This window comes from Rhamphochromis longiceps, linkage group LG7 (assembly GCF_057381845.1).
Source record: "Rhamphochromis longiceps isolate RC_006_pf linkage group LG7, R_longiceps_female_GT1.1, whole genome shotgun sequence".
Classification (NCBI taxonomy): domain Eukaryota; kingdom Metazoa; phylum Chordata; class Actinopteri; order Cichliformes; family Cichlidae; genus Rhamphochromis; species Rhamphochromis longiceps.
The window spans coordinates 29,028,985-29,053,995 of record NC_140563.1 but is presented as its reverse complement, the minus strand read 5'-3'; the positions used below and the strand labels follow the sequence as shown (position 1 = coordinate 29,053,995).

Here is a 25,011-nt window from a genome sequence, read left to right as displayed (position 1 = left end):
GGAGATGGAGCCCAGTATCTCAAAATAGGATCAAATTTGAACCATCAGCTTCACCTTGAAGCTTTGCTCTGAACAAGAACTCAGGGAAAACTTTGCACAGTCATCCTCACAGCCGGGCCTTACACACCATGGCCAAGTCCTAGACATGAGCCTACCACAGCCAGATCTTTTGTTAAGCTCTGTTGAGCAAACCATTTCTTTAACGCTAACCAGTAACTAGTTAACGTTAACTTCATGAACTTCTTCACAAATAAAGTTTTGACCATTACTGGTCATTCAATCTTAAATATGATTAACCTATGTCTTCATGCATGCTCAATCATCCAGGTAAGTAAATTCCAAAAAGTTGATTCTGTTTATCTGAACATTGCATCAATATGCAAATTGACAATTTGCATATTAATTTGCATACCTGACAGCCCATTGTTCATTCAGTGGTGCTAGTTTCAGTCATTGTGCAAATGTGCTGTTTATATTGTTGGGGAAATCTGCAGTCGGCTGAGACTGAAGAATCACTTGGATGAGTGATGAAACGTTTCTTCCACTGAAAACGCTACGTCCAGATGAACAGAGTCAACCTTTTGGGATGATCAACCTATCTCTAATAATCGGCTATGTACCACAGGCCATCAAGCTGGCAGTAGTTAAACCATTCATATTCAATTTAAAGCATCATTTCAGCTCAGAAGAAACATCTGTCAGCTTCAGTGTCCACCAGAAGCTCAGTCTGCTGCGGAAAAAGGAAATTCAGGTGAGTTTCTTCTGATCACCTGAGGCCTTCATTACTGTGTGAACTTTACCCACACACCACTCTTCACTCCTCCCACCTGCTGCATAAAGTCACTAAGTATAAATTCCTGTAAAGGCAGAGGCAGCAAACACAGACACATAGCTGCAGATAGAGGCGGAGCAACAACTGAAAGACGAGAAGTTCAACGTCATTCTCCAGAAGTGAAAGTGTGAGAGAGCAGCAGCAGAGCTGCAGTTGAGTCCTGTTTGTTTCTAAAATAAGACTCACTGGAGTCCATTGGGTTTTTCTCAGCAACAGCGGTGAGTGCAGCTGAGTCTAAATAAATATCAACAAAAGTAGCTGTACATGACGTTACATCTGTTAGATAATTATGAGTATTTTTTTCTCTAATGGTTAAAAAAAAATTGCGATGAAGTTCATGAACTCATTACTAGTTAACGTTAAAGGAATGCTTGGCTCAACAGAGCTCTGACTTTTCGTCAGCCTGGCTACAGTGCTGAAGAGAAACCTAGGGTTGTTCTTATTTTCTTCAATCATTAATGAATAGTAAGATGTTCTAGCTTTACGTGGGGCTTTCTTATAGAGCAACAAACTATTTCTCCAGGCTAAATCATGATCTTTTAATTTGTGACATGCCATTTCCTCTCCATCTTACGAGTTATCTGCTTTAAGCTACATGTTTGAGAATTATACCAAGCAGTCAGGTACTTCTGATTTGAGGCCTTAGTTTTCACCAGAGCTACAGTATCCAGAGTCATACGTAGTGAGGAGGTAAAGTTATAAACAAGATAATCGACCTCTGTTGGGGTAGCGTTCAGGTAGCTGCTCTGCTCTATGTTGGTACAGGGCATTGAAGAAGATAACAGTGGGTGAATTATATTCTTAAACTTAGAGCACTGTCAGAAAGACATGCACTGTGATGAAATCTACTCCCCACTGCTGTGTAGTCAATTATTGTAAATTTAAATGTTACTGGGAAATGATCAGACTAAATACAGTGTGTTTGTTACTGAGTGAGTAGAGCTTGTTAGCAGAGCTATTCTTCTGTAATATCAGTAAATCAGTGAATCTCAGAATTTTTATTTTACTTTATTTTATTATCATGAACAATAAAAACAGGAACAGGAAATTAAATGTAAGTTAAATAAGGGTTACATCAACAAAACCTCATTCATGAACTGCTGATCAAATTCAGGATCCCAGACAAAGAGCTAATTCCTGTGCTGCCATGATTAGGGCCTCTGTGCTGTCTTTCAGTCCAGCTTTGACCAGTCACTGGTAAGATTTCTGGATGTCAGCCACTTCCTCTGTCTGCCAGTGGTACATACTGTCCAGGAGCCTCCATTATGGTGGCTCCTCTTGCTTCTCTTCTTTCTTTGGTTTCTGCTACCTGAGGTATTTACTAAGCACATGGTCAGTTGTGCTTCGTAAATAACGAAGCACAACTGTGGATGTTTGTTGTCTCATCCTGGACCATGTTACTGACACTCACTAGTCCCCAGCCTCCCTCCTTATGCTTAGTGTAAAGTCCCAGGGTGCTGGATTTGGGGTGAAACCCTCAATGCAATGTCAGGAGCTTCCTTGTCTTGATGTCAGTGACATCCATCTCCTCCTTTGGCCAACTTGCCGTGGTTTAGATACGCCCTGCTGTATCTAAACCACGGCAGGGCGTAGGCGTTGATTGCCCAGGTCTTGTTCTTACCACTCAACTGACTCCTCAGCGCTTGCCTGATCCTCTGCAGGTATTTGGTGGTTGCGGCTTTCCTAGTGTCCTCTTCATAGTTCCCATTTGTCTGTGGGATTCCCAGGTACTTGTAGCTGTCCTCAGTGTCTGCAGTGTTACCTTCTTGTGCGATCTCCTCAGTTCTGACTATATTCCCTCTCTGTTTTTTACCATCCAACTACACTTCTCTAGTCTGAATGACATTCCAGTGAATCGATGTCTCGATTGGTCTTGGCACACAGCTTGATGTCATCCATGTAAAGATGGCTGGTGATTTCTCCAATTCACAGTTGGTATCCGTATGCAGTCTTGTTAATGATCTCACTGAGTGTCATGGCTGTGCTGTGTGGCAGGTAGGATGTAGGACCCAAACGCAGGACTCAATTTAAATGAAAATGGCAGCTTTATTACTGGACATAATACTACAACACAAGGGCGATTGTGGCTCAAGAGTTGGGAGTTTGCCTTGTAATCGGAAGGTTGCCGGTTCGAGCCCCGGCTTGGACAGTCTCGGTCGTTGTGTCCTTGGGCGAGACACTTCACCCGTTGCCTACTGGTGGTGGTCAGAGGGCCCGGTGGCGCCAGTGTCCGGCAGCCTTGCCTCTGTCAGTGCACCCCAGGGTGGCTGTGGCTACAATGTAGCTTGCCATCACCAGTGTGTGAATGGGTGGATGACTGGTTGTGTAAAGCGCTTTGGGGTCCTTAGGGACTAGAAAAGCCCTATACAAATACAGGCCATTTACCATTTACATTTATACAGAAAACAAAAAACTAGAAATAAAAAACATAAAAATAAAACTAAAGAACTAGGAAACTAAAGAACTAAACAGGGAAACAGAGGACTAGGAAACGGAGGAAACACACAGCAAAGATGCTTGCTCATAGGGGGTCATATGATTGTTGGGTTTTTCTCTGTATCTATGAAGCGCCTTGAGGCGACTTATGTTGTGATTTGGCGCTATATAAATAAAATTGAATTGAATTGAATTGAATTGAAAGATGGTGTACGACGCGACAACAGACAGAGGAAAACACAGGGCTTACATACACCAGGGAGTGAAGAGAGAATGGGAAAGAGGAGGAAAACACAGCTGGGACTAATCTGACATAAAGAGACAAAGGGGAAGTAAATCTCAAAATACTAAACACAGGACATGAAACTATCAATGTAAAACAGGAAATGCAAGACAGGGAAAAACAGAGCAAACATGGAGCACAGAGACAAGAGTAGAAACTGCAACATCGAGATACGACTGACTGTGGAGACACAGGGAACATAGAGACATGAAACGTCTGACATGGGAAAGGCACAGAGTAGACATGGGAAATACATGGTGGTGATGTGTACATGGTGATGTGTGCTATTGACTTTAAGTTGGCCTCTAGTGTTGTGCGCCACGTCCCCAGTGAGTTCCTGATGAAGGCTCTAAGGGTCCTGTTGATCTTGTAAAGTTCTAGGCAAAAAGGCTCTTAGGAAAATAAAGTGTCACAGTACTGGATCTGTGACCCAGTGGCTTGTGTATTTTAGTTTTATTCCGTTGTTTATTGTATTTTTGTATTTTTCACCATGTTTCCTGTTTTATTTCATTATTATTTATTTCATTATTTCATTCTCTAATAACACAAACCTCCATGGTCAGAATGCCAAGAGATTTTTTTTAATGTCATCATTGGGTATTCTGTTTTGTTTATACGCCAGTTAGTGATGTACCACTTTGGTAGAGTCCTCAGTCTTAGCAAGTAGCACTGTATCTGGATCAGGCTAGGCACTGTCGTCACCAGGAGTCACTAGCTGTGAGCGGAGAAACCCTTCCAACAACTTCCTAATAAACGGCTGACTGTTTTTATTTATATACTCGTTTTGTGTTACTGTACAGCTCTGTTGTGTGTCATCTTTCATCAGTCCTTCCTGACGTTTTCAGAAACTCACTGAATTGATCCCAGTTGTGTCAGTCATTTCTTCTCAGAAGCACCACAGAGCACAATTTGTGTGTGTGTGTGTGTGTGTGTGTGTGTGTGTGTGTGTGTGTGTGTGTGTGTGTGTGTGTGTGTGTGTGTGTGTGTGTGTGTGTGTGTGTGTGTGTGTGTAAAAGGTTCATCTTTGGAGAATTTTAAAATCAGACATTCTGAATAAACTGATTTTGACATGTCACACTTTTAGGTTCAAATTTGCTTGGTTTTGTAAAGAGCACAACACTGAAATTTGTTTCTCTCTTTTTTAAAATGAAATTTAAAGTGAATTTTATATAAAATGTGTTTCTTTTCTTTCTCCGTCAGAGTGCAGACATGTGTGCTGTGAGCAATCTACGATCTGAAGATCAGTTTCTGTGCTGCATCTGTCTGGATGTGTTCACTGATCCAGTCAGTATACCATGTGGACACAACTTCTGCAAAAACTGCATCACTCAGCACTGGGACATGAATGCCATGTGTCAGTGTCCTATGTGTAAAGAGACTTTCTACACTAGACCTCAGCTGAGGATCAACACTTTGCTCTCTGAGGTGGTCGCTCAGTTCAGACGTGAAGTTCAGCAGAAGGCCAGCAGCAGTAGCTCAGAGCAACAAGCTGCCAAACCAGGAGAAGTTCCCTGTGACATCTGCACTGGAACCAGACTGAAGGCCCTGAAGTCCTGCCTGGTGTGTCAGGAGTCCTACTGTCAGACTCACCTGGAGCCTCATCTGACAAAGAAAGGTCTGAAAAGACATCAGCTGATTGATGCTGTGGAGAACCTGGAGGGCAGAATGTGTAAGAAGCATGATAAACCTCTGGAGCTGTTCTGTAAGACCGACCACACATGTGTCTGCATGCTCTGTTCTGTTTTAGACCACAAGAACCACGAGTTTGTTCCTCTGAAGGACGAATATGAAGGAAAGAAGGCAGAGCTGGAGAAGACAGAGGCTGAAATTCAGCAGATGATCCAGAAGAGACGACTGAAGATTCAGCAGATCAAAGAGTCAGTGAAGATGAGTAAAGGTGATGCAGACAGACAGAAAGCAGAAGGTGTTCAGGTCTTCACTGCTCTAAAGAAGTCTGTCGATAGAGGCCTGAAGGAGCTCATAAAGGAGATTGAAGACAAACAGGAAACAACAGAGAAACGCGCTGATGGTCTGATCAAAGATCTGGAACAGGAAATCTCTGAGCTGAAGAAGAGAAGATCTGAGGTGGAGCAGCTGTCATGCTCTGAAGACCACCTCCACCTACTCCAAAGCTTCTCGTCCATGAAAGCTGCTCCACCCACCAAGGACTGGAGAGGAGTGAGCGTCCGTCCACCATCATACGAGGGGACTGTGGTGAGAGCTGTGGCTCAGCTGGAGGAGACGCTCAGGAAACTTATGAAGAAGAAGCTGTTTGAGGCTGAGCTGAAGAGGGTCCAGCAGTATGCAGTGGACGTGACTCTGGATCCGGATACAGCAAATTCTAAACTCATCCTGTCTGATGATGAAAAACAAGTGCACTGTGGTGATGTGAGGAAGAAACTTCCTGACAACCCAGAGAGATTTTCTCCATGCCCTAATGTTTTAGGAAAGCAGAGTTTCTCTTCAGGCAGATTTTACTTTGAGGTTCAGGTTAAAGGAAAAACTGACTGGGATTTAGGAGTGGCCAGAGAGTCGATCAACAGGAAGGGAAAAATCGAACTGACTCCTCAGGATGGTTTCTGGACTGTGTGGCTAAGAAATGGAAATGAATACAAAGCTCTTGCTGGTCCTCCAGTCCCCCTCTGTCTTCAGTCTGGTCCTGAGATGGTGGGGGTGTTTGTGGATTATGAGGAGGGTCTGGTCTCCTTTTATGATGTAGGTGCTGCAGGTCTTATCCACTCCTTTACTGGCTGCTCCTTCATTCACAAACTCCACCCATTCTTCTGTCCCTGTAAGAATGATGGTGGTAAAAACTCTGCACCTCTGATCATCTGTCCTGTCAATCAAACTGAGTCGATCAACGACTGATTTTATTTGATGAACTGATTGATTTTTATTGAAGGGAACAAATAAGCATATCCAATGTAAATATTCTACAGTCTCCATGTTTTCTATAGTATCTGTTTATTGGGGACTCCAATTCACACTTAGATTTGATTTTCATTGAATTTGATGTAAACAGAAGAAACGTTAAATCAGCAAATGCTCCCACTAATGGAGACTTGAAATGAAGACCAAATATCAGTGAATAAATGTCAAAAAGCTTCATTTCAAAATAAAGTTTGTTAATTGCTGGTTGATTAATGGATGATTGTGAAGAGAAAGTTGTTTAGAAGATAAAGAAACTCACAACTAAGATATCTATTTTTTTACATGCGCATGGGCGGCCACGATCTAATCTGCTCTACACCAGAGTGTGCACAGCAGACGTGACACAGAAAAACCGCCCAGGGCATTCAGAACATCCTTTTATTTATACTTGAGCCTTCAAGGAAGTAGGAGTGACATGTTCAAAATACAAAAACATTTCCATAAAAGGAGAAAGAGACCGTTAGCTTGCCTGTTAACAAAGGAGGTACTATGTATGTCACAGCATTCCTCTGCACATCTGTTTTCACTCCCTTTTCCTGTGGTATTTTCAATTCACAAGCTCTTCTTCCTTTATATGAAGCTACAACTAAACACAATTCACAAAATTAAAAATCTTTCAACATTCCCTCCTGTTTGTAGCTGAAATTAAAGAGATACATCAATGTGTTTCAGACACAGACCCTACATTGTGAGTGCTTTCGGTCTGGTCGTCATAAAATGTATATCATTCAAACATAATCATTCATCACATTAGTTTCATACTCATCGTCTTCTCCTTCTTCCTTGTCTGGCACAGTGATATATGCAACGAGAGATTGAGATATCATCCTTGATACCATTCCTCTTACACAGGGGATAATGCATGTAGTAAAGATACAAAACATGATAAGTATTAGGCCAAAAAACATCAAAACCTTAAACATCAATGTTCTCCATGAGCCGCTCATAAACCAATCCCACCAATTACTTTGTGAATTTGCCCAATCGGTTACCTGTGCCTGTTGAACATTTCTAAGTAATTGTAGAGCATTTGTCATATTATCAGAATGCACATTGTCTGCAATATACAGTGGGGCAAAAAAGTATTTAGTCAGCCACCGATTGTGCAAGTTCCCCCACTTAAAATGATGACAGAGGTCAGTAATTTGCACCAGAGGTACACTTCAACTGTGAGAGACAGAATGTGAAAAAAAAATCCATGAATTCACATGGTAGGATTTGTAAAGAATTTATTTGTAAATTAGGGTGGAAAATAAGTATTTGCCTTCAATGTCCTGCATTGAGAGTATTGCCAGGCACACGACCTGCCACTTCTCCCAGCTGTCCATCGTGTGTCCAGCAAAAGTTCCTGCATGTCATGTAATCCCAATTTGATGATCAAATCCAACATTTCTTGATTTAGAGAACAAGACAGAGAGAGTCTCTGAGAATTAGACAAGACTAGACAAGGACAAGAGAAGCCAAGCAGGAAAGTTAAGGGAGGGAGAGGGCTCTTGGCCGCCACCAAGAGCCAGATGAGAAAAGTTGTTTTGAAAAGAGCTTTCTGTGATTGTTGTGGACCCAGTGTCCAGTAAACATGGGATAATAACGTCTGTGAAGGTTCTCAGTCATCAAGGTCATCCTAGTCTAAGGAGCTTGGAAAGAAAAGCGTCTGGACTTCTCTAAGTTGCTTGAAGACCTTTCACCTCTCATCCAAGAAGCTTCTTCAGTTCTAGGGTTAAATGTAGTGGTGCAACGGATCACAGTTGATCCGTAATCCGAACCAATCCCACTCCACAGTTCGGCACGCAAGTGATCCGAAGATTCGAAAAAGAAGGAAAAAAGTATGCGTATGGTGCGCGTGGTGGGTCTGTCAAGGGATAGTTATGGCCAGTGCTAGCGATCCAAGTGGAGGAGCAGAGGAGTTTGCAGTATTTAAGCAGCCCTTTGCTGCCCAATCCGACCGGGCTAAAGCTATTACAAAAGCTATTGGGGTGTTTAGCTGCAGACGGGAGGCTGTATTCCGTTGTGCAAAACAAGGGGTTTAAACTATGATGAACGTGCTTGAGCCACGCTATGATATCCCGTTCGCGTCCACTTTAGTGGCAAGATCGTTCCAAGCATGTATGAGCAGGAAAAGATTTAAGTTGTGGCTGAACTGTCCCAGGCATCTTCTGTTGCCCTAACTACTACAAATGGGTGGACCTCCAGGGCAACGAAAAGCTACGTGACCGTGACAGCTCAGTATATCACAGCAGAATGCGATATAATGAGCGGTATGTATTATTGTAGGGTCTACCTTACAATATAAAGCGCCTTGAGGTGACTGTTGTTGTGATTTGGCGCTTTATAAATAAAATTGGATTGAGTGGTAGATACAAAGCCCTGTACTGCTCTATATTGTACCATAATTTTTTTTTAATAATTGCGTGGAATGAGTCTTGAGTTGAATGTTTTAACAGGCAAAAAATACTTCAATGAGTAAATAAGTAAATATTAAATTTTTGTCTTTTTTCTTTTTTTGCTGATCTGAAAATTGATCCGAATTGATCTGTTGCACCACTAGTTAAATGGTGGAGAGTCCCAGATTTAAACCCCGTGGGAGTATCCCCCAAAGAGGATGGGTGGGTCACCCGTTTTCACGCCTTGGCTCATGTGAGTAAGTAGAGGATCATCAGGGGGTCCTTTTGTCCCTCTTTGGGGGGATACTCCATTTGACCCTAGAACTGAAGAAGCTTCTCGGATGAGAGGTGAAACGTCTTCAAGCAACTTAAAGAAGTCCAGACGCTTTTCTTTCCAAGCTCCTTAGACGTGGGACAATAACTGCACCCAAATCAACCTCCCCTTCAAAGCATTCACCAACTTGATGACCGAGTTCTACATTGTCGGAGCCTTGTGACCTTCCCACCGGTGTGTTGCTCTACACCCTGGTGGGTGCTAGTTTTCCGCCACCTTAGTGGTTTGGTTATTAGCCATTTTTCTTTTTTCCTGAAAGGTCACGAAAGCTGTCACTCATTTTCATGAGACACACGAACAAAATAACGACAGATTAGTAACGCAGTAATGCAGTGTGCTTACGGGAAAGTAACAGCAATCTAATTACTTTTTTGGCAATAGTAATCCCTTATATTAATCATTACTTGAAAAAGTAATCAGATTACAGTAATGCATTACTTGTAACGCGTTACTGCCCATCTCTGGTGAGGACAGAGGTAATGAGTTGTGTTGTTCAACAGATTCGACACTGCAGTTAATGCTCACCCCCATACTGACTTACCTGTAGTCAGCCTGCAATCCACAACCACACCACTCTCTCTCTCACTCTCCACATTGCACCTTTGCCACCTCTAAACGTCCTGACACCCTTCCCCCACCCATCACTTTCACTAATGACCAGGTTCAAAGACAACTGAGAAGACTCCACTCGGGCAAGTCTGCTGGACCAGACGAGGTCCCCGTGTCCTTGAGACCCCCAGCTTTGTGGAGTCTTTCATAAACTGTTCATGTTGAGTCTGAGTCTGCATAGGGTCCCAGCTCTGTGGAAGGCATCATGCCTTGTTCCTGTTCCTGTACTCAATGGCCCCCAGGACTACAGGCCTGTGGCACTGACTTCCCATGTCATGGATACTTCTCTCGTGTCCTAGATTGTTGATTACCTGACAAAGACCACAATATGCGTTTCTTCCACATTGTGTGTCTGATAAGGTGATCAGCAACACAGGGGCACCACAAGGGACCGTCCTCCACCCTTTCGTCTTCAGCCTCTACACCACAGACTTCAGCCACTGCAGAGAGTATCGGGGCAGGTTTAGCTCAGTAAGTAGAGGGATTGCCCCATGATCGGAAGGTCAGGGGTTCGACTCCACTGAACAGCTACCCTGAGGTACCCCTGAGCACCGTCCCTACACACTGCTCCCCGGGTGCTGCATTGGTGGCTGCCCACTGCTTCACTGGGTGAATGGGTTAAATGCAGAGGAGTAATTTTCCTACGGGGACTAACACATTATTATTATTATTAGAGGCCTGCCATCTTCTGTCTCATCTGTCTCTGTGTGATTTATTACTATTACTGAAGGCTACTGCCATACCAATACCAACTAGATTTTTAAATCTTAATATAAAATTAATAACAGTAGGGTGGACATTAGGTAAGGCTGCACTTTTTGCAGCGATCTCAAAGTAACTGTATTCTGAATGTAACCCAGGTTAAAAGTTGCATAAATAGTAAAAGATAGGTAAAGTCTAAGAATATAAATAGCAAAGAGATAAATTTATTTTGTTTATTTGATTATTTATTAAAAAGTCAAAGTTCATGTAAAATGATTTAACATGTTGTTTAAAATAAGTTATCTTTCTTATGTTGTGAATTGCTTGTGAAAACTTTAGTTTCCTACGGGGTTATGGTCTGTGAAAGTACCACAAGGTTGCAGGGTATAGTGCGTGAATTACACAGAGCAGTCGGAGAAGTTAGCTTGTTTTCATGTATTATCAGTGAGTTTAGACTTTTCAGAAAGACAAGTGTCGGTAAGCTAGTGACATGACACGGTAAAGTTTCAGCGTGAAGCTGCTGGACTGTGTGTTTTGTTTCCTGCCGCTGAGTTGGAGCAGAGGTTCCCAAAGTGGGGGGCCATTACAGACGGGGCGCGATATGAATAATAAAAAAAAAGAATGCCTGGACACTGCTAGCATAATGGACAGGTTTTTGACGGGGTTCCTACACTTTGGCAGTGGCCAAAGCATTGTAGCCGTTCCCACTCGTTCAGTTCCATTGCAGAGATGTTGTTAGTGGCATTATTCGTGGTGACACAGACAAGGTGGCATTCTTGCAATCCCCATGACTCCAGTGTATCTCTCAGACCTAGACACATTAATTCTTAATTAGGGGTCACTCGGAATTACTACAGCCAGCACAGTAGCCGAAAATATTTGTTTTACTAACATGCATATCATATGTTAGTTAAAACTAATATATATATATTAATATTACATGCACGTATATATGCACACAATGTACTTTATGCACGTTAAATATGTACCAATGGCAGACTCATACCTTTGGCTACCATGCCTCCGGTGTGGTCATCTGGAAAGTACGCAGTCTGTAAACAGCGAGCGCAGAGGGTCCAGTCTTTGTTAATAAAATGGATGGTTACGCTCATGTAGGGCTGCGTATCTCTGCTCGTTCATAGGTCAGTAGTCAAGGCATAATGCACGACACTGCAAATATCCTTCTCTACTTTGGCCCGACATGTGTCATATAAGCAAAGCAACTCGACTTTACTGAAGTGCTTACGCTTTGACGAGGTCACGAAAGCTGTCCTTCTCAACTACATAAACAGGGGCCATGCCTTTACAAATGCAATACGAGATGGCTCCTGTGATTTGTTTATGGCGCTGGGACGTTTTCTCATACGACGTGCCTTGTGTGAAAGACTGCTGTATCTACGGCTGGCTATAGTTTTTCTTTTCCCAACTTGCTCCCGTTGTTCCACAACTTGGTTTAGCTCGGATTTTCTGGATTCCTTTCAGTGAAAGTGCTTCTTCTTGGGCTGCCTAGGTAGCTGTCTCTGCCTGTTGCATATCCAGGCATGAAACTGCAACCTGTCCCGCATCAATCATTTTGAGTTACAGTAAAGCATGACGCAAATCCGGGTGCACATAAAGCATCACCAAACCACAAGACGGAGTGTCTTTGCGAAAAATATCATTTTTTTATATTTTATTTTCTCTTGCATAAAGTTAGAGTATGTATAGTGACAAGACAACACTAACATATTTGCCACAGGCTATTTAATGATATATTTTATGTAATAATTTATAAAATTAGGTTAGAAACGATAGAAGACAAATGGCACGGTAGCCACTTTTCTATCGTCCACACAATATATATTGTCATATCGTCCAGCACCAATGGCCTGGATGCCCTGTCACATGCACCAAGTGTCACAGCTGTCCTGGAAGTGACTGTGAATTCTACTGCCATGCGCGCACTTCACTGCTTTGATGGCACAAGACAGTTTGGCCCTCGCTGTTCCCAGGGCCACCTTGTCGCCTGCTCTGAAGGGGGAGTCTTGGATCCTTAGCAGCTCACACACTTCTGCGGTCATCCACGGTTTCTGGTTGGAGCGTGTTATGATAGTGTTTCTTCTGCCCTCGCACTTAACTAGGCAGATAGACAACCATCATCCCATGTAGAAAAACCACACCGTTGTTCCTTTCTGGTGGATTTATTTGATTGGATGCATAGCATGGCTTTGCTGAAATACATGAATGGATGAATGGTGAGTACGGTGGCCCCTAGAGACAAAGCACGTACAAACTCCAAAACACTTGCAAACTCCAAAACACTTGCAAACTCCAAAACACTTGCAAACTCCAAAACAGATGTAAACTCCAAAACACTTGCAAACCCCCAAACACATACAAATTCCAAAACACAACGGAAGTGCTCCAGGACACTAGGGGCAGTGTTGAGCTTTTGTTACCTAGTAACTACACAAGCCAGGAAGTGCCAATGACCGGATTTGGGCTGTATCCCAATTCAGGGTCTGCAGCCTTAAAGGCCACATTTTAAGGCCGATTAAGTCACAGTGACACGACAAAGGCTGTCCCAATTCAAAGGCTGCTCGAAATGTGGCCCTCAAATGTGTCCTTAATTTCCCTGAATTTTAAGGATGGGTCGGTGTAGCCTTCATGGCCCAACATATCCCAGACTTCATAGCGTGGCGGTGGTGTGGATAATTTTGCCGAAAAAAATGGCGGAAGCGGAGCTGCCGAAGAGTAAACTTTCAGAAGTAAGTACTGAATATTATGTCACTTATTTAAGCGCAAATGTTTTTATAATGAAGAACATTAAAACATTACTGTTGGCCACATGTCGGGAAAGTTATGTGACATTAGCGATGTTTGTACTAACTTGGTTTTAAAGCCTTTACTTCAAAATATACGCCGTTCAATAGTTAACTTTAATCTTACAGAGAATCTGATGATTTTATGGATAATTAAAGTCAGTTATATATCCACAAACACAACAAGCTGAAAGTCAGTGATGCTGCTCGGTTTGCAGTCCTGAATATCACAGCACAAGCAGGATTCACTGCACTGTTAATGTTAGCTATGTTATATTGCTGCCTCTGTTCGGTGGTGTCGAGCCAAACGGACTTTAACGTGTGTTTGAACGAGCTGACGGTTCACTCGTTAAGCTGAAAGAAAGATGCTTTAATCACAGCAGTCACACATGTGTCCACTGTACCATCTGGGAACTCTTCTTGTTTAGCACTCGTAATAACACAAACACTAAATCCTCCTTCTCTTGTGCTGTTTTGTAGCAGTGTTTATACCTGAGACTGTCACCTGTCTGTCTGTCCTGCACTCTCTCTCTTTTTCTTTCTCTCTGATTGTGTAATAAAAGTATGAACATGTATTTATAAATTACACTTGTGTTTGAATCCTGCAGCTTATCACACATTTGATTTCCATGTGTGACAACTGCAAGTGTCCAGAGTGAGGACAGACTGAGGGACCCACTGCTGCACATCATCTGTGAGGCTTTGCACCCCTGATGATCCACCAGGACAAACTCAGCAGTGTGTGAGGAAGAGGAGGAGGAAGAGCCAGCAGCAGCTGACAGATGGAGAGAATAGACAGACTGTTCCCTCTTTGTGAAGGACTGCTGGAAAAGTTTAGAATAACGAATTGTCTGTCCTGAATCAGTCTTATTAGGTAATGTTCAAATAATTTGATCATTCCAGTGTTTTCAGTGTGGGAGAAAGTACTCAGGGCCTTCAAGTAGAGATGGACCGATCCGATATTACGTATCGGTATCGGTCCGATACTGACCTAAATTACTGGATCGGATATCGGAGAAAAATAAAAAATGTAATCCGATCCATTAAATATCACGAAAGCACCTCACAAAACTTGCAACACGCCGTAACTCGCCTCAGAACGACGTTAGCACGTCGGAGCAGTATGCATCACGTGATAGAGCAGCTGTGGCATGCGGGACCTGTCGGTGGTCTGGATAGCATGTGGAGCTTCGCTAGCAACCTGGCATTTCATCTCCGACAAAGTTATCCCCGAGAGAAGTAAAGCAAGTGTGTAAGTCCATCTCTGAATGTTTGTAAAGCATTCCCACGTTAAGCTTAACGAGCGACTGCCTCTCGCTCTCCGGCTGCTACTTCAATCGTGAAACTGCTAATGATCAGCTGATCGGCTTTTCTGTGGCGAGTCCGTCTCTCTTGTTTGTTTTTGGTCCACTTTGCACCAGAAAGAGGAAACCAGCGGCTGAACAACAGCAGCACGTTTAAGCTTGATAAGCTGTTGTTAGAATTTATTTAATATTACTTTCTACACCAGGATCTTTTTCTATGTAGCTGACGGCTGGTAACTATGCAGGGGCGGATCTAGCAAAGTTTAGCCAGGGGGGCCGATAGGGCATTAACTGGGAAAAGGGGGCACAAAGACATCCTTTTCTTTCTTATTCTCATTTAAAATGTCGAGCTTTTAATAAATAATTATCTGACACCCAAAGTTTTAATTTGATGTAAAATGAATAGAAGTCAATTACTGTATATAGTGACTATTAAGTCTAATATATATACCCTAGTAAGCTATAGTACTTTTTACTTTGGGAAGGTACCATCTGTGCAGTCTGCAATTTTGTTGAAGAAAGATGTTGAATCTATTTAATATTTCTTGAAAAATAATTGATTTCTGTGCATTTTTTTTTTTACACTGCATCAAATTAAGGTTGATTACGTCGATTAAGCATCATTAGGTGAAGCGTGAGGGGTGGTTCCTTATTTTTTATTTATTTATTTTTGTTGTTGCTGGGAGTTGGAACCCTATTAGTTAGGTTGCTTAATATTTACGCTAAGTACTCTTTAAAATACCAGAATAGGGAGGATGGTGTAGGTCTAAGTTTATTAGATTGATCAGTATTGCTGAACTATGAAATATTTTTTTGTATACAGGTATAACAGAATAGCTTTAGTGTAGTTGTTGTTTTAAACTTGAGTATGAACTTGCAGACTTGCAAAATGCAGCAAGATATTTTAAAAAACAGTTTTGTTGATTAAAAAACACTATATCGGATTCATATCGGTATCGGCAGATATCCAAATTTATGATATCGGCATCGGTATCGGACATAAAAAAGTGGTATCGTGCCATCTCTACCTTCAAGTTACACACTATGAAAGGCAGCAACAAGTTTAATGTTCAGAAACCTAAAGTATGTATCAGCAGCAGAATGGAGCTAAAAAATAAATGTTTATTTCAGTTCTATGAAGCTTTGAGTATTTTTGATTAGTAGCACTGCTGTGTTTTTTGCATCATATTGGTGTAATTGTTTATATGCTTTATATATTCTGAGGTAAGTTGACCTATAGTGTTACATCATATTCTACAAGGATGTTATGTGTTTGTATACTTTCTGCCCAGTTTGACCCATTTAGCAGAAGTCAGCCTGTTTAAGGTTCTGATATCTATTCTGTATGACTTAAAGCAGTTATGACATGGTCTGATTTTCTCACCCAAAAAAGGAATATTTCATATATCAGTCTACTCTTCATTCTATCAGAAACAGTTTTCACAGCTTGTACATTTTCTTTTTACACATATATGTAAGCATTGAGCCAAATTTTGTAATGCCAATATACTGAAGGAACAACATTTGTCTCTTATATATGATACACCTATATATGCACTGTCAAAGATACTTGTCTTTGAGTGAATATTTAAGGTGATAAGACATATAAATAACTGTAACTTGAATCTGTACTGAGGCTTAGTATTTGGCACAGAGTTCATGTTCACTGCTGTAATAGCTAATAATGATTAATATAATAACTATAATATTGGCCATATTATATTTACATTACCAAAGTGATATGACTTTAGTCTCATGAACAACATTAGCTAATTGTTATTTACTAACTAATCTTAAATGACTGTTCAGTACAGAAATGAAGCCCAAAAATCATGTTTTACTATCCTGTGGTCTCAGCCTCAGATACTTATCAAATCACACAAAGCTCTTGTAGAAACAAACAAACAAATGAACAAAATATTTTCTCCTTCATTTCTGTCAAATCAAGTTGTATGACACGTTTCCAGCGGTTAGTATCATGGTTGCTAGGCAACCTGGGAAGCGCGACGGAGACTAGACCGTCCCATACAGACAAACTTGCCGTTTATTTCGCAAATCGAGCTCAACACTGCCCCTAGCGTCCTGGAGCACTTACGTTGTGTTTTGGGGTTTGCATGTGTTTTGGATTTTGCAAGTGTTTTGGAGTTTGCAAGTGTTTTGGAGTTTGCGAGTGTTTTGGAGTTTGTACGTGCTTTGTCTCTAGGGGCCACCGTAGGTGAGACTGTAAACAAACACAAATATCCCGTGTGAGCTGACATAAGCAAACATTCTTAGAATTAGAAAATGCTATGACCTGTTACTATGCAAAGCAAAGCAGAACGAAACAAGCTAACAAGCTAACATTAGCGGTTAGCTAGCGCTAATTAGCATCTAGGCTAATGACTAATAAAGCACATCATTGAGTGAATTTACTTTCTTAAATATCACAAACAACACACGGCAGTTAGTGCTAAACATTCACTGGTAAAACACAATATTACTGCCAACTTACAGACTGTGCTGGCTTAAGAGGCAGCATAGGCAGGCACAGGAGTAGCAAACTGTCCTTCTCCCGTTAGACAGGAAGTAATGAGAAGTAGCACTTCCGGTAGAATGTCAAAATAAAAATGAACAGTGTGCCAGAAACGAATAAAGATTGCATGAACTTATATAACACTACATAACGTGAGGGGTGACTCTTAAGGAGCCAGAACAGTGTTGGTGTCAGTGACATCATCGATGCACTTGGTGATGTAGCTGATCACAATGATGTGTACTCCTCCAAGTTGGTGTGGTCGCCATTACAGTCTCCGCGAACATGTCCCAGTCAGTGTGCTCAAAACAGTCCTGAAGAGCAGACAGAGCTCCTGCAGGCCAAGTTCTCACCTGTCTCAGAACCGGTTTGCAGCGTCTGACGACCGGTCTGTATGCCGGAATTAGCATAACAGACAAGTGGTCTGAGTGTCCGAGTTGGGGGCAGGGCTTCGCTCTGTAAGCGCTGGGAATGTTTGTGTAAACAAGATCCAGTGCGATTCTCTGTGTTGATGGAATTTCAGAAGCACTGGCTTGAGATTTGCGTGGCTGAAATCTCCGGTGATAATAAACAGTCCGTCGAGGTGTGAGTTCTCGAGCTCGCTGATCTCCCCGTACAGCTCGCAGAGCGCCTCCTTAGTATTAGCGCTGGGTGGGATGTACACTGCTGTAATGAGCACAGCGGTGAATTCCCGAGGTACATAAAAAAGTCTGCATCTAACATTCATAAACTCTACAAGCGATGAGCAGTAATTAGAAACTAGCACTGAGTTCTTGCACCATTCCAAGCTGATGTAGACACACAAGGCCAAGCCACCACCTCAAGTCTTACCGCACAGAGCTGCATTTCTGTCTGCACAAAATGCGCTGAGCCCATGTAACTGAATGGCAGTGTCGTGGACTCTGTCGCTGAGCTATGTTTCTGTGAAAGCAAAGACGTGACAAATTATATACCAGTTTTTAAACTGTATTGATAGGCAACGTAAAACCAGAGTTATGATGAAAAATACACATGATGTTATTGTCTGAATAAAACAGTGGTGTTTATAGTGGGAAGAAACAGTAAAAACGGCGTTTTCTACTGACAGCAAAGAAAAGAAAAAACACCCCTTCCGTATTAGTGGAAAAATGTACTGTAACCCAGTTCCTAAAATCATCTCAAACAAAAAAAGAGAAGAAAAATTTAAACATTTAATGTTCATTGTCCTGTTCTTACTGTCCCTGTTAATGAAAGTGAAATGAGATCAAAATATTTATTTAAACATAGAAGGGACGCAGATTATATATGATATGCTCTAGTCAAACAAGGGTTAAGTTTTCTCAGAGGGTTGATGAGCTCTGATGAGAGCCTATTGTTTTACTCCACTCCTCGCATGTCAGCCAATCGGTGAAGCTCTAGGCAGCTCTTGTCCCTCCTTAGTACCAGCTCCCAAGTTTTCAGTCTCTTGCTTCTACAGCCGAACAGAGCAGACGGACTAAAACTTTTGTTATCGGTAAGCTGGAGAAATTAACCTCTAACGAGTTAAAAGAAATACCATCTAAACTGATATTTTTCACAAATTATGTATTTTTGCACTTGTTGTTGTCAAGGGCAGAGCGAAACCGGAAGGTTTACTGAGCTGTGGCTCCACATAAATGCTGAGCATCCACTCGACGGCGGTAAGCTAAATGTGGCTAATCAGACACGTGATGTGCGGAGTGTGGGTACAGTTGTTCGATGTCTCTGAAACGCACTGTTGTTATGCTAGTTAGATCATTAACTAAGTCATTAACATGTGAAAAGCTGTAAATGGTTAAAGCAGCTAAAAATAACTTTATGAGAGATAATTGTAAGCAGACTTTATCCTGCTTCCTGTTTAAATTTTGATGTCAATCAGTTGTCTTACAATACTCAGTATTGAACACTTGGAGTTAATGTTTAGTGTATTTCCACTTGTACTAGTAGGCCTATGGTACAAGCAGGATTAAGCACGTCTATTTTAATACTCCTATTTGTGGACTCAGTCCTTGTGTTTACGTGTTATTGAAATTGATTATTTGCACTTTGTTCAATTTCTGATAAGCATTTGCATATTATTCCATTTCTTAAAAGGGGTAATATACTTATTTATTTGTGATAAGATATATATGTACAGTGAGTTTATTTTGATGGATGTAATTAATGTTTACAATGAAAGTGAATTATATGGTGGCTATAATTCCTGAATGTTTGCAACCTTGTAGATAATCTTTAATGTTACTGCAGGTTACAAATAAGTATTGAACCTTGATACTGTGAAATTTTGGCTATTGATACTTTGACCTTTGAAACTTGATATTTTAATGTTGTACAACGTGACTGAACTGATGATGATTGAATTGATGATAGCTGATCTGAATAGTAGTTACTGCACTGTGACACTACTTTAGTTTAATTTGTGAGAGTTATCCTTAAAGGGCAGGTGACATATATTTGGCCATTGTTTATAGGTCAGGTTTTTATATGGGACGAATCCAAAGACCAGGTCAGCGATTCCAGAACCCAGAGTGTTCCAGTGTTCACTGGATGGCGAGCCAACCCAAGATCCTAGGAGACGATATACATATACACGCACACTCATTTGCACATTGATGGACTACAATCCTCTACTGTACAAGTAGTACGGTAGGACAGACAATCACACACACACTCCTTGTCGGACGAATTCTATTGGAATACACCTGTTTGTCATGGGCCCCACCGGTACCATTTGGACTTAAAAAAAGAGACTAATTCTTTTACTTGTGCACAATTTTTATTTAATTCTATTTTTTTGCTACTTTGGGGGAAATTTTTATACTTGACATTCTGTTAAAACCTGTTGTAATACTGTGTTGTTTACAAATTTCTTTTACAAGGCTTAACATCACTAAAGTACTTTTAAAGCCACATAACTGTGTTTGTCTGGTTTCTCTGCCATTCGTGTACCAGAGCTCTACGAGTCGTTCTCAGTCTTCTGATACTAGCCCAAATTACTTATTACTTTGGTAATTATCCATTGGTACTTTATGTAACTTCACGTAAGTGCTACAGTACCATGTCGACCAATCAAAAAAATGATATGGCAACATTTGACATTTGGTTGTTTAGGAAGAGGGGGAAGTTTTAGGAGTGACACCGCTGAGAGAGAGAGCGATAGAAAGAAAGAGAGAGTGAGTCAAAGGAGCTTGCAAAGAAAAGCGTCTGGACTTCTTTAAGTTACTTGAAGACGTTTCACCTCTCATCCGAGAAGCTTCTTCAGTTCTAAGGTCAAATGGTGGAGAGTCCCAGATATAAACCTAGTGGGAGTAACCCCCCACAGAGGGACAAAAGGACCCCCTGATGATCCTCTAATCCCCTGAGCCAAGGTGTGAAACTGGGTGTGGGTCCCAATCAGCCAGAGTTTCGGGTGAGTTCATTGTGAAACCTGGCCCCACCTTATCATGCAAATTCCTGAGATCAGATGGCCCAGGCTGTGAGTGGGCGTTAAGGCGTCTGGGAAGGGATCTCAAAACTGGATTATAGATGGCAGACAGTTGGTGTCGTAAACCACCGCCTCTGTTCAAAGATGGTCGCTCACAGTGGACATAGATGGCTTCTTTCACTCCTCTTTCAAGGGGAGATGCACCGTGGATAAGGGAAGGTGCACCGTGGTCCTAAACACTACAGATTACCACACAAAGATCACTACTCTCCTCAGTGACAACAATACCTACGAAGCCCTAAAGCGAGATCCCACAAGCAGCTACAAAAAGAAAGTTATAGCTTGCCTTCAAGACTTTGAAAAGGACAAAATTATTGACCGCCTTACATATCACCGCCTTTACCCAGGGGATGCCATACCCTGCATTTACGGACTTCCTAAAATCCACAAGGAAGCGGTCCAACGCAGACCTATAGTCAGTAGCATAAACTCAGCCACTTATAACATTGCTAAACACCTTGCTACCATCCTTGCTCCTCTCGTGGGGAACACCCCACACCACATCAAGAACTTCACCGACAAGGTCCAGAAACTTACCCTGGATCCAGATGAAACCATGGTGTCCTTTGATGTAGTCTCTCTCTTCACTTGCATACCCACCACGGAGGCCATGGAGGCTGTCAGAAAACGACTACAAGAAGACAGCTCCTTGGAGGACAGGACCAACTTCACACCCGATCGGATTTGCACACTGTTAGACCTCTGCCTCACCACTACATATTTCAAGTACAACGAAGGCTTTTACAGACAAAAACATGGCTGTGCCATGGGCTCCCCCGTGTCACTTATTGTAGCCAACCTTTACATGGAGGAAGTGGAAAGGAAGGCTCTTGGCTCTTTCAAAGGAAGAGTACCCAGCCACTGGTACAGATATGTAGACGACACCTGGGTCAAAATCAAGACAAAAGAAGTGGAATCCTTCACTGCGCACATTAACTCTGTGGATAAAAACATCAAGTTCACCAGGGAAGACACAAAGGACAACTGTTTGCCTTTCCTGGACTGCGCTGTGCACATTGAACAGAATGGCAACCTCAACATCGAAGTTTACCGGAAGCCCACACACACGGACCAGTACCTCCTGTTCGACTCCCATCACCCTCTGGAACACAAACTTGGAGTAATTAGGACCCTACACCACCGGGCAGAACATGTTCCCTCTAAGCCTGAAGGTAAAAAGAAGGAACACACGCATGTAAAGAAGCACTCAAAACGTGCGGCTATCCTAAATGGGCGTTCTTAAAGTCAGCAAAGAGGCACAGAAAAGAAGACCAGACACCAGTGAGGGAGGATAAGAAAGACAGACGCAACAACATTGTCATCCCCTATGTAGCCGGTGTATCAGAAAAACTCAGGAGAGTTGTCTCCAAGCACGACATCCCGGTGCATTTCAGACCCAGCAACACGCTCAGACAAAAACTGGTTCACCCGAAAGACAAAACGCCAAAACACAGACTTAACAATGTGGTGTATGCTGTACAGTGCAGCGAGGAATGCCCAGACCTCTACATTGGAGAGACCAAACAGCCACTTCACAAGCGCATGGCACAACACAGAAGAGCCACCTCCACAGGACAAGACTCAGCAGTCCATCTGCATCTTAAGGATAAAGGACACTCTTTCGAGGATGCCAATGTTCACATTTTGGACAGAGAGGACAGATGGTTTGAAAGAGGAGTGAAAGAAGCCATCTATGTCCACTGTGAGCGACCATCTTTGAACAGAGGCGGGGGTTTACGACACCAACTGTCTGCCATCTATAATCCAGTTTTGAGATCCCTTCCCAGACGCCTTAACGCCTACTCACAGCCTGGGCCATCTGATCTCAGGAATTCGAATGATAAGGTGGGGCCAGGTTTCACAATGAACTCACCCGAAACTCTGGCTGATTGGGACCCACACCCAGTTTCACACCTTGGCTCAGGGGATTAGAGGATCATCAGGGGGTCCTTTTGTCCCTCTGTGGGGGGTTACTCCCACTAGGTTTATATCTGGGACTCTCCACCATTTGACCTTAGAACTGAAGAAGCTTCTCGGATGAGAGGTGAAACGTCTTCAAGTAACTTAAAGAAGTCCAAACGCTTTTCTTTGCAAGCTCCTTTGACTACGATGACCTGGATGACTGAGAACCTTCACAGACAAAGAGAGAGTGAGTTTTGATACATGAGAGATTTGTGACGTTTAGCGTGTTTGGAGGCTATAGTTAGTCTGTAGTGTAGTCGTTTTGTTTTGTGTGTCAGTTCTACTAATGAATGTCACAGTTGCTCCAAAAAAATTCCACCAAAAACAGATTGCAGTGTAAATGCTGTCTCCACGTGGAAAACTGGACTGATACACCTCCTGCTGTCAGACCTGCAGGGTTTAGGCCTGTGGTGTTCTCCTCTGTCTTTTAGTAGACACAAACTATTTTTTGGAGTGGCACAAATAATTTGTGTGCCTTCTTTTTTGATACAGAACACCTGATTGTTCTCTAAATAGTTTTAAATGGTTATATAAAAAACGCCTGAGGCCTTGGCTGCATTTTTAGGTAAATAGTAACGTATAACTTTGTTGTTTGCAAAACTTGCGCATAACTTTTAGAAATGTACAATTTCTATTTGCATTTCAAGTACTGAAAATGTTTTGTTAAACATGTTTGTGGGTTTTACAGTAAAAAACATAACTTTTTTTTCCACTCAAGTTTTTTGTCTGAATTTAGATCAATTGTGCTAATACAGTATGTCAAAATGAAAAAATAACTCAAATTTCAGATATTTGAGGTTGTGCTGAAAAGAATTATACCAAACAAGGCAAGATAAACAGTTTTTAAAGGTGAAATATAGAGGTCAAATCAAAAGTAGTCAAAAACAGCCAATTATACTCTGGAAGCATTATTTCAGCTCAGAGAAAACATATTAAAGAAATATGTAAGACTGCTTTCTTCCATTTGCGCAGTATCTCTAAAATTAGAAATATTCTGTCTCAGAGTGACGCTGAAAAACTAGTTCATGCATTTATTCTTTCTAGGCTGGACTACTGTAATTCATTATCATTAGGATGTCCTAAAACTCCCTGAAAAGCCTTCAGTTAATCCAAAATGCTGCAGCAAGAGTCCTGACAGGGACTAGACGTCTTCCATCAGCTTCTTGGCCAAAGTGAGGCGGGGTGACTGTTTATTGAAGGCGCATCTTCCTCTATGAGCCGTGAGTAAAATAAGCTGCAGTGCTCTTAATGTTATGAACAGACATGACAGTGGAAGTATTGCACCTGTTGACTCGCTGTCAGTAAACTTTGTAATTAAGCTGATGTATTTGCTGTGACAGACAAATTAGTGTGTTGTGTGAGCTGACAGACTCGTGTTTTGTTTGTGTTGACAGAGTACTGTCTGCGCAGCGCTGTGGCTCCCAGCATGCTCTCTGCTTCACACCGAAGCTGATTGTGGGCTGTCAGCTCGGCTCGCGTCTCTTTCCCTCCGTCTCTTTCTGCACATCTTCCTCTCTCGCTGAGCTGTCAGAGTCACTAATGTCTCTTTCTCTGACAGCACCGCCCCTCCTCCTCGGCTTCACTCTCTCGCTACTTGTCCCCGAATCACATTCACATTCAATAAAGCTCCTCTTCATCAGCCCAACGATCAATAACATCACTCGGTCCTGACAAATTCATTTGTGGGTAAATGGTGTGCATTCTCGGGCCTCCAGCTCTCCGGTGGACAGATGATCGCCGAGCTTTTCCGCAGAGCGGAAGGCGTCAGCGTGGACTCCTTGGTGACCAGGTCTCTCTGGAGTTTTTGACATTCAAACTTCAGCAGTGCAAATAAATCAGATAAATATTCAATGCTCTAAGAGCTGCTCATTATGAAACGCTGCTTCTGTGTCAGGGCAGCATATGATGATGGAACAGCCTCTCACTGATATGACGTGGTGATCAATCACCAAACAGGAAGCATGTAGAAAATAAGCATTAATGACATGTTGCTCATAAAGAATGAGGTCTGACAGTCCTTACTGTGTCCTCCAAACTACCCGGGGCATTTGGCACTCGTCCGGTGGTTTCAGGCTGCTGGTCATTTTGTGCATGTTGGACTGCATCTACATAATAATGTTAGAAGGAAGCACAGATGGCAGAATTAGGGCCTCCACATGCAAAGGGGCCCTTATGATGGTTTGAATTATTAGCTTCACAGGTGTCCCCTGACCTGGTGGTCTTCAGCAGGGAGAATGACTGGGATAAAAATTAGCACATCCTAATCTGAGGCTCAGTGGAAGAGGGTGGACTGTCCACTCTGGGTCAGGGAGACTTCAGGTTCCTGAAAGGGAGCTGAGCATAAGGGTGACACTGTCAGGTTACTCATGGATCTACATTCCTGCCCTCACCTTTGGCTGAGATGTAGAGAATGACTGAAATATTATAATCACTGACACACGCA

The 25,011-nt window shown here is 42.2% G+C and overlaps 1 protein-coding gene and 1 long non-coding RNA gene across 2 annotated transcripts; both read left to right on the top strand.

The window, feature by feature from the left end:
- The first annotated feature begins 4,774 nt into the window (after nt 1-4,774).
- On the top strand, nt 4,775-6,461 carry LOC146665528 (E3 ubiquitin-protein ligase TRIM21-like). Its single transcript, XM_085411167.1, has one exon. The coding sequence runs from the start codon at nt 4,893-4,895 to the stop codon at nt 6,417-6,419; it is 1,527 nt and encodes a 508-aa protein (XP_085267293.1). The 5' UTR covers nt 4,775-4,892; the 3' UTR covers nt 6,420-6,461.
- Nucleotides 6,462-18,522: 12,061 nt separating this feature from the next.
- On the top strand, nt 18,523-20,266 carry LOC146665527 (uncharacterized). Its single transcript, XR_014912396.1, has 3 exons — nt 18,523-18,617; nt 18,715-18,783; nt 19,594-20,266. It is a non-coding gene; the product is annotated as an uncharacterized LOC146665527 (long non-coding RNA).
- The last annotated feature ends 4,745 nt before the right edge of the window (nt 20,267-25,011 follow it).